General features: G+C 44.4%; 1 protein-coding gene across 5 annotated transcripts in view; it reads left to right on the top strand.

Annotated features, from left to right (window-relative positions):
- Positions 1-10531, top strand: part of MLLT10 (MLLT10 histone lysine methyltransferase DOT1L cofactor) — a 99526-nt gene that overhangs the window by 57782 nt on the left and 31213 nt on the right. For all 5 annotated transcript variants that reach the window (XM_085876678.1, XM_085876677.1, XM_085876679.1 and 2 more), the window contains one exon: positions 270-343. In XM_085876678.1, coding sequence (XP_085732804.1) covers positions 270-343 — 74 coding nt within the window. The remainder of the gene's footprint in view (positions 1-269; positions 344-10531) is intronic.

The following is a 10531-nucleotide window of genomic DNA, read 5'->3' on the forward strand; positions in this document are numbered from 1 at the left end:
TGACCTCTTTCTTGGCCAAAAACTGCCGGTGTTGCAAGAGCGGAAAAATAAGATGAAGTTCATTCACGCGAATAATAACTCTTGCCTGAAGTTCTTAATGACTTTTTTTCATATGCACGTGCTGGTACATCGGTTTATTGTTGTACAATTGGTGTTTTTCATAATACAATAGCAAGCTTGTTCTCAACAGTAATTATTGTAGCTCTGAAGATGGCTAGCGGAAATGTGTATATATTAAGTCGTTTTGACTGGGAAACGTCTGTCAGTAGATCAGCTACACAGAAGCAAAAGTCCGTGGGCAAACAGCTTCCAGTCGGACAGCACGCTGTCTCTTTCTACGCCGGTAAGTCTAGTCCAAATGCACACCTGTTGTTGGATTATTTCACTGCTTTGGCAAGTGGTTGAACTATTGACCTCTAACTTTTGTGATTTTGACTGGTACTCAACATATCTATCTCAATTATCTCTCATCAATCGATGTACAAAATTTAATGTATAATTTAACCTCGTGTTGGCTTAGCGGTTAGGGTGGTGTCATGGGATTCCAGGGTCCTGAGTTCAAGCCCTGTTGGATGATTGAGAGAGGATGCTCTCCCCACAATTAAGTGGAAGAAACAGCTGTCGCTCAAAACTGTAACACCATCTCTACCCAGCTACTAGCCCATGTACACGGACAATTTATGCAGTGAATCAACACCTGTTGCCATTGCCTGGAAATTATCACAAGAGCACCTGAAACTAATTATCTTTTATCCACACAAATTTCTACAAATCAAATGAACCACCTTCTATTTCTAGTAGAGAGAAAGTATGTATGTATGTATGTATGTATCATATACTCCTCCAAGAGAATTCAAAAATAAAACTCTCAAGGTCCCCCCTCGCATCTTCACACATCCAGCATCACTTCCCCCCCCGACACTCCCCCATCAACCATCTTCCCCACCATACCTACCACCATCCCACCCCCACTCCATCATCCCCCCCATAATCAAGCTTCACCCCACAATACCTACTACCATCCCATAGCCCCCTCCACCATCCACCCCATCAACCATCACCCTCATAATATTCACCACTCCTCCCTCACAATCCCTCATCAACCATCACCCCCACAATACCCACCACCATCCCACACGCCCCTCTTCATAATCCCCCGACAATCAACCTTCATCCCACAATACCCACCACCATCCCACACCCCCCTCCACTTTCCCCCCACAATCACCCATCAACCATCTTCCCACAATACCCACAGCCCCCCACACCCCTTATCCCCCTAACATCCCCCCCCACCCCTCCAATGGGGCAGGACCTTGACACAGCACAAACGTGGCACAGCACAAACACGGCACAGCACCACAACATGAACACAGCACCACGACACGAACATGGCACAGTGCTACAGCATGAACATGGCACAGCACCACAACACCAAAACAGCACAGAACCACAACATGAACACAGCATGACCACAGACACAAATGGCTTTCTAGGAAAGCATGAAACGGGATGATACCATAACATACAAGACATCTGGTCAGCCTGCGATGGTGGGCCAAAGCATTCGTTGTCCCTTTTGTCCGAATGTGCCGGATATTTTTGCTCGAGTGGTATAACTGATTTATCAATTAATAAAAAAATCCCTCCCTCATAAACCGCCAATTGAATGGAAAAACAAAACCTACCAATCTGTAGTGATCATGTGACCAGCGTTTGCATCTTCACTTAAACTTCTGCCTTCTTCGTCTGAATCACTCGCATAAGGTTCAAAACGATACGGCTCCACAATTCCCCTGAAAGTGTTTCCATCACTTATTTTGTCTCCAACCATTTCTTCAAAATCCCACAGATCAGCTTCAGCATACTGAGATCCTTCAAAGTTTCGATTGATGGTGGAACAAGTGTCGGAATCCGAGCTCAGAATACACTGCTTCTCGATGTAAGGTCGCCATTCGGATCAACGTGATATCAAGATGTAATATCACTGGTGAATTCAAAAATCGATACTTCGGGATTTTTTTCTACACTTTGTGATTCGCAGAAAAAGTTCAGTCCCCCCCCCCTCTTCAAATTAGACCATGATTAATGATTCTCAATGGTTTTCAGAAAAAACCATCAACTTGCATTTGGGTTTAGCCAGACATATCGCATGTTTTCGATACAGTCTGGCACCCTGCCCTGCTCACCGAACTCTCTTCCTATGGTATCCAAGGCAATCTCCACTCATGGCTCGCAGACTTCCTCTCCTGTCGCAGTCAACGTGTGGCCTTAAATGGAGTTCTTTCATCCCCTCTTCCTGTCCAGGCTGGATGGAGTTCCTCAAGGCAGTGTTCTGGGCCCGGCTCTTTTTCTGGTTTTCATCAATAATCTCTCCGACTCTCTGGAAAATCCTCTTTATCTCTTTGCTGACAACCCCACCCTCTGCCATACCATATGTCATCCCTCAGACCGGCAGGCAGCAGCTTCTTCGCTCACTGCAGATCTGGATAAAATCACAAGCTCGTCCAACACTTGGAATATGTCTTTTCATGCAGACTAATCTCACACTCTCACCACGTCTCTCCGAAAGGACTGTCTGGACCCCCCCCCCCCCCCAATCTACTTTCTCAACAATCCTTTTGAAGAATTCCTTTCGTCCGTACTTACGGACAGACATCCAAGCGCATTTTCTCTGTTTTCTCTGCAACCGCTCATCCGATTGATACGGAATTTTCACCATAGATGCGACTACTCATGTAGAGTTTTTTTTAATGTTAACTATGACGTCATGTTGGAAAAATTTTGGACCTCTCTATCTTCTAAACCAAGCCATGCAAAAAAATTGAAACCTGGCAACTACTCTGCATGGGAAATATGGTTATTTGACTGTGACGTCATTGGTGATGTGGTGTCCCAGTCCAAATTTGACACTTACAACGGTGCATTCGATCGGTATGAAAATTTGTGGTTTATCTCGGGATAGATTGGTCGACAGAAATTTTTTTTATGATGTCATTGGTCATGTGGTTTGGCAGATAGTTAAAAAAATTTTTTTTTGAAGTATCTCCTCCAGAACCGTTATGCGTGTTCTATACATGTGCGTGCGTGCATGCATGCATGCGTGCAAGTTGCTGTCGTTGCCTGCTGTCTTCACATTTGGGTGGGTTTCAGGAGGTGAAACAAACATGCCAGGTCTCAAAGGTGTGTGTGTGTGTGTGTGTGTGTGTGTGTGTGTGTGTGTGTGTGTGTGTGTGTGTGTGTGTGTGTGTGTGTGTGTGTGTGTGTGTGTGTGTGTGTGTGTGTTATGCCTGGCTTCTTTCGTAGATCTACCCTGCAGTAATTGGTCTTCATTTTCATTGCATAAGTGTTCAGCCCCTTTTCCTCATGAATCCTAAATCACTTCAAGAGCAAATTATTTGCATGAAAGGTTACAAAATTAGTATAATGGGTTTCACCTGAATGTGATCAGTGGTTTAACTTAAAAATTAATCTCCCCCACTTATCTTAGGAGTTTTGAGGTGCAACCCACTTAGTCAACCAACAAGGCAAACATGAAGACCAAGAAGCTTTCCAAAGAAGTCAGATATAAAGTGTTGGTGAAGCACCATTCAGGAGAGGGTTTCAGAAGATTTCAAAGTCTCTCATTATCCCTTTGAGTATGATGTCATTGCTCATGTCCATTTCCAATGTCATTGGAAATCCATCATTAACTCGAGGGGGAGCACTCGGTAGAGTGCAAAACCTCCGCCGCCAATACTGCTAGGTCACTCAAGTGAACCTGATATCCTATTCATTCAATTTGACGTCAACAGTGCTCACAGAGTTATAGTTTGCAACTTTCCCTTTTACTTTTAACTTTTACATACTCAATTCATTCGTAATAACTTGATTCCTTGAGACAGAAATTGATTTTACGTGGGTATATCCACCTGAAGTTCCAAAATCAGCCGCAATTATAATTTTGGCATGTTTTTTTGTTGGAAATCACTTGTAATATGTAGAAATGCAAAAAAAAATCGAAATTTTGTTGAAAAAAAGTTGCAAATTTTTTTTTCCCTCTAACAAATTCTTTTTTGGGGGGGGGGGGTTGGAAATCACTTAAAACATGTAGAAATGCAAAAAAAAAAATTCAAATATTTTTTCAAAATGGCCGCCATAGTGGCCATATTGGAATTTGGACCAAGTCCAAAATCTAATGGCATGATCCTTGGACCAGACCTAATCTCCCCACCAAGTTTAGTCGAAATCCGTCGGAGTTTTTCCGTAATACTGTTCACAAACAAACAAATAAAAAAACCAATGTCACCCACAGGGTGAGCCGTATCTTGCCAAAAGGTGACCACGTGTGACTTCTTTAAGGTCACACTGAGGTGAACAGAGCTGCTATCCACCAGGAGCGACTCCTTGAGGAATATCTGCCTACGAGAGATTATGATGAGAATCGTTCTACAGAGTAATCATGAAAAATATGCTTTTGCCTCATAACGTCACCAAATGACGTCTTAATGTCTCAAGCTTGACATATCTAGAAAGCACTCATCGAGGTGTTCAATTTGAGGTACTACACGATGTGGTTCCTAAAACTTGAAAATTTGACCTTGGGGTCAAATATGTTTGACCTGAGGCGCTAACCATGAAGGTCAAGGCCAATCGCCACTAAAAATTAATCAGCTGAGCGCCAGACCATGAACTATATTCCCATGAAGTTTGAAGACTATCCGATCAAAATTACTCAAAAAATAAGGGTTTCGTCGACTCCCCTGATTTGCGACAAAGTGACCTTGACCTTCAAAATTTTATGCGCTGAAAGGGACCTCCTATTATAGGCCTCTGATATACGAAGTTACAAAAATTTCCAATGATAACTGTGCTCTGCAGAGTGATTTTATACGTGATTACAGACCAAAAAACAATAAAAACATATGAAGGTCAAGGCCAATCGCCACCAAAAATTAATCAGCTGAGCGCCAGACCATGAACTATATTCCCATGAAGTTTGAAGACTATCCGATCAAAATTACTCAAAAAATAAGGGTTTCGTCGACTCCCCTGATTTGCGCCAAAGTGACCTTGACCTTTGACCTTGACCTTCAAAATTTTGTGCACTGAAAGGGACCTCTATAGGCCTCTGATATGCGAAGTTACAAAAATTTCCGATGATAACTGTGCTCTGCAGAACTTTTTATACGTGATTACAGACAAACAAAAAAAAACAAACAAAAAAAAAAAAACATACAAGCTGACTAACATATCTTGCAAAACTTCGTTTTGGCAAGATAACAAGCAGTCATAGACTGGTACTTACGAAATCATCAACTTGACCTCTGACCTTGTCTAATAAAAGCTGTCTCTGGAGAAGGTAGCGACGCAAACCAGAAGTTTCTACGATGATTCTGTACCAAGTCATCATAAATCGAATGTTTGACCTCACTGTGACCTTGACCTTTGACCGATTTTGACCAAAATCTAATCAGCGCTAGCCATCACCCTCCTCAATCACGTGGTGTAATTTGACATTGGTAGCTTCTTCCGTTCGCGAGTAATTTTTTTTTTTGATGTTTGACCTCACTGTGACCTTGACCTTTGACCGATTTTGACCAAAATCTAATCAGCACTTGCCATCACCCTCCTGAATCACGTGGTGTAATTTGACATTGGTAGCTTCTTCCGTTCTCGAGTTATCTGTACCAAACCATCAAAAATTGAATTTTTGACCTCACTGTGACCTTGACCTTTGACCGATTTTGACCAAAATCTAATCAGCACTAGCCATCACCCTCCTGAATCACGTGGTGTAATTTGACATTGGTAGCTTCTTCTCTTCTCGAGTTATCATGCCTACAAACAAACAAACAAACAAGCAGTCATAGACTGGTACTTACGAAATCGTCAACTTGACCTCTGACCTTGTCTAATAAAAGCTGTCTCTTGAGAAGGTCGTGACACAAATCAGAAGTTTGTACGATGATTCTGTACCAAACCATCAAAAATCGAATGTTTTGGATGTTTGACCTCAGTGACCTTGACCTTTGACCGATTTTGACCAAAATCTAATCAGCGCGAGCCACCACCCTCCTGAATCACGTGGTGTAATTTGACATCGGAAGCTTCTTCCGTTCTCGAGTTATCATTTTTTGGATGTTTGACCTCACTGTGACCTTGACCTTTGACCGATTTTGACCAAGATCTAATCAGCACTAGCCATCAGCCTCCTGAATCACATTGTGTAATTTGACATTGGTAGCTTCTTCCGTTCTCGAGTTATCGTGCCTACAAACAAACAAACAGAAACGGAAGGCATCAATATACTTACAATATCTTTAGATTTCGTAAGTAACAAACAAACAAACAAACAGAAACGGAAGGCATCAATATAGTTTCGAAATCTTTAGATTTCGTAAGTAACAAACAGAAACGGAAGTTATCAATATACTTACGAAATCTTTAGATTTAGACGTGTGGAGACAATGGGCGGTACAAATCTTTAGATTTCGTAAGTAACAAGCAGTCATAGACTGGTACTTACGAAATGGTCAACTTGACCTCTGTCCTTGTCTAATAAAAGCTGTCTCTCGAGAAGGTTCGACGCAAACCAAAAGTTTCTACGATGATTCTGTACCAAACCATCAAAAATCGAATGTTTTGGGTGTTTGACCTCACTGTGACCTTAACCTTTGACCGATTTTGACCAAAATCTAATCAGCACTAGCCACCACCCTCCTGAATCACGTGGTGTAATTTGACATTGGTAGCTTCTTCCATTCTCGAGTTATCATTTTTTGGATGTTTGACCTCACTGTGACCTTGACCTTTGACCAAAATCTAATCAGCACTCGCCATCACCCTCCTGAATCACATGGTTTAATTTGACATTGGTAGCTTCTTCCGTTCTCGAGTTATCGTGCCTACAAACAAACAAACACACAAACAAACACACAAACAAACAAACAGAAACGGAAGTCATCAATATACTTACGAAATCTTTAGATTTCGTAAGTAACAAACAGAAAGGGGTGAAAACAGTAACCTCCAATCTTCGATGGCGAAGGTTAATAAATGGAAGATGTATCATACCACCCAGACCCTACCCAGACTACATTGCCCATCCAAACTCAGCAGCCGGATAAGCAGGAAACTGGTTTAGGATCTCAACTGTAAATCCAACAATGACTGAAAAATCTGCAAGGCTCTATGTCTGAGATGTGCGTCAGTGTTCATCAATCAACAATATCCCGTTTGATTCACAAAGCTGGCCTTTATGGACAGGTGGCAAGAAAGAAGCCATTACTGAAAAAGATGCATCTAAAGGTTCGTACGGAGTTTGTGAAAAGCATCTTGATGATACTGCAGACATGTGGAGAACGTTTTGTGGTCAGACGAGACAAAAATTGAACCTTTTGGTCTAAATTCAAAGTGTTACGTCTGGCGCAAGCCGAGCATCGCACGTCACCCAGTCAACACAATCACCACTGTCAAGCATGGTGGTGGCAGCATCATGTTATGGAGCTGCTTTTCATCAGCAGGGACTGGCAAGCTTGTCAGGGCAGAAAGGACAATGGGCGGTACAAAGTACAGGAGAATCCTTGAGGAAAACCTGTTTGAGTAGTCAGCCATGAATCTGAAACTGGGTAGGTGATTCACATTTCAGCAGGACAATGAAGCAGAAAGCTAAAGCCACTCTGGAGTGGCTGAATAAGAAGAAAATCAATGTTCTTGAGTGGCCCATTCAAAGCCCTGACTTGAACCCAATTGAACAATGATGGCGAGACTTGAAGATTGCAGTCCATCGACGATCCCCATCAAACTTGGCAGAACTAGAGCAATTTCCACGTGAAGAATGGGCAAAGATTTTACATTCTCACTGTGCGAAGCTGGTAGAGACCAACCCAAAAAGACTCGTAGCAATCATTGCCGCAAGAGGTGCAAGGTAATTTGGAAAAATTGTTTCTACATAATTTGTAATTCATCTGAATTTGGCAGTATTGGTAGGGGGTGAATAGTTTTGCAGGCCATTGTATGATTGAATTTTCTTGAGATGAGATGTCATTGCAAAAGTTCTTCAGATAAAGGTGATTAGTATTAATGTTGTGACGGTGGACCGTGGGTTGACATTTGATCAAATCCTCCACCCGAATGGTCACCAATTTAGCGACAGATGGTCCGAAGAGGCTGTATGCTGTCTGCCAGGAAAGCCGAACAGATCTTTACTTCAGTTTCCGACGTACACAAACTCTAACAAGATCTGTCGCCTCGAGCCAGTTCACCCGCCTAAAGAATGGGTGCCGAGTGGTGACCCGGGGCAAACCACTGCGGTTTTAACCTCCAAACGAGGGCTTTTTGCACCAATTTTAATGCCCATGGTCTAACCCATGTCATCAATGACTGTTCCAAATTGAAACTGCATTCAAGGCCGACATGCCAGTGAGAATTTATTTATTTATTTATTATGTAAATTACAGGGAGGAAAGAACACGAAGCACATGTACTGGAACTGAGATTCTCTTTTATAAACTACATCCCCATGTGTGGGACTTCAACAGCTTACGCAAAATAACTTCTGGCCCAAACACTCACACACACTAAATACCAGGATGGAGGCCATGAGACTGAAGTAACCTGGTCCCCACACGATGCTTGCGTGGTGTCGCAATGACTGGTGATTATCGTCTCGAAGAGATATATATATATTGTTGCGGTTGTGGAAATTCGCATTACACCATAAAGAGTCCTCAGGTGAGATATATCGGTAAGTTCATGTGTAGTTAGCCTAAACCCGTGGTATAGAGGGAATATGTGTGATTCATCTGGGCTGTGATGCTTTGAGTTAGCCATTTTTCTTTCTGTATTGTTATTTTCGACCATTAAGCCGCCAACAACGCAAACAGCCACTACCTTTACCTTCACAACTCCATCCCGCAAACATCGCTTCACCGCCATTCCCAAACGACACCCGCCAACCACCAAACCACCACAGCAAACCCCCCACCACCTTCGCCTATCTCCTTCTACAACCATCGACCACACCACCAGTCAACACCAAACGTCATGCTGTCCAGGGCCCGTTCGGCGATTGGTGCCGAACGCGTCGAGCCGCGGGTACGAATGCGTTCCTCTCAGGGAGAAATTCGGATCAAAAAGGCTTCACGCCCCCTTTTTCTCCGTCCAATGGGCGAGCGTCGGGCGGTATGGCCCCGCCTCCAAGCGCGATGAACGTGGATTCTTTACGAGAGAGAATTTGGATCAAAAGAGGCTCACGCCCCTTTTTGCCACGCCAATGGCTGAACAGAGGGTGGTGTGGCCCCGCCTCCACTCGCGTTTTGATCCTGAAATTTGCATATAGGTTCCTCCTCCGGCCAATAAAGACGCGAGCACAAGGTGACTCAAAAAGTTGCAGGCGGCTGGTCGGGGCGAGTGAAGAGTTCGAGTTCAAGTCGAGTGAAGCGGCTGGTCGGGGCGAGTAAAGAGTTCGAGTTCAAGTCGAGTAAATACGGCAGTCGGCATCGAGGTTGCGGTGTGGGGATCGCTCGTCTCGTCGTTGGTGCCATCTCGTCGCGGGTTCCAAGCCAGCCAGCCATTCCCCTCTCCCTGAGCATCAGCAATTCCCCCCCCCCCCATCTGCGCTGAGATAGTGCCGGGGGGCCCCGTTCCTCCCCCACCCTAAACGTGGTGCCAACCAAACTGCTTGCGTGGAGCACGCCGGAGAGGGCTCGCCGACCACGCCAGGGGCACGGAGTCGGGGCGCAGCGGCGCGGACATTGCGGCTTGCCCGCCATCGCGTCACGAGGACGCGGGTTAGGCCTCGGTCTCGTGGACTTGGCCGCTCTTCCAGGTTCCACGCACATTTGGTCCACGGACCTGTCTGCCTCCTTGCCTGTGAGAGTGGCTTTCTTTCCTTTGCTTTTTTGGAATGAGTGATGTGGTGCCGAGTCCCGACAAGTAGAACTGTATAAGTGTTGTAAATAATTGCCCTTTTATTCAGTCGTATTGCTTTTGTCTTGACTTATTTGTTGCATTTTGTCTTGACTGTGATATACGTGCCTTCCGTGTTTCCGTAATTAATGTACATTGCTTGTTGAACTGTTTCCCGCTTTGCTTCGTCTCCTTCCTTTTATTGAATCTCCATCTTCCATCACGTAAGGGATTGATGGTGGGTTTAAAACGCCCGGTAAATAATCTGAACCGTCGAGGTCGACAATAACTCCGCTCGGTTATCTCTGCAGCACGGAACGAGCCGCTTAAGCGGTTCGTGTCCGGAGTCGACCTGTGGCGTGGTACAACTCCTTGGTACGCTACTCGCGCGAGTACTTAGGTAAATTGACCATTCAGCGATCGGACCCTATTTCGCGTGGGTAGAATGCGTACTGAGTTGTGGTGAGGTTAAACCCCCACCCGTGACTGGCTCCGGGCGGTCGTTCCCGGAGGGTCACGACTGAATTGTCCGTTCCGGTGGGTGACGCGTCACGATTTGATTACGTGACCAATCGCACGCCGGGCGGGCGAAATTCGCAACAATATATATATATATATACACACACACACACACACACAC

This window comes from Eptatretus burgeri, chromosome 4, assembly GCF_056783735.1.
Source record: "Eptatretus burgeri isolate ZD-2024b chromosome 4, Ebu_testis_v1, whole genome shotgun sequence".
Classification (NCBI taxonomy): Eukaryota; Metazoa; Chordata; class Myxini; order Myxiniformes; family Myxinidae; genus Eptatretus; species Eptatretus burgeri.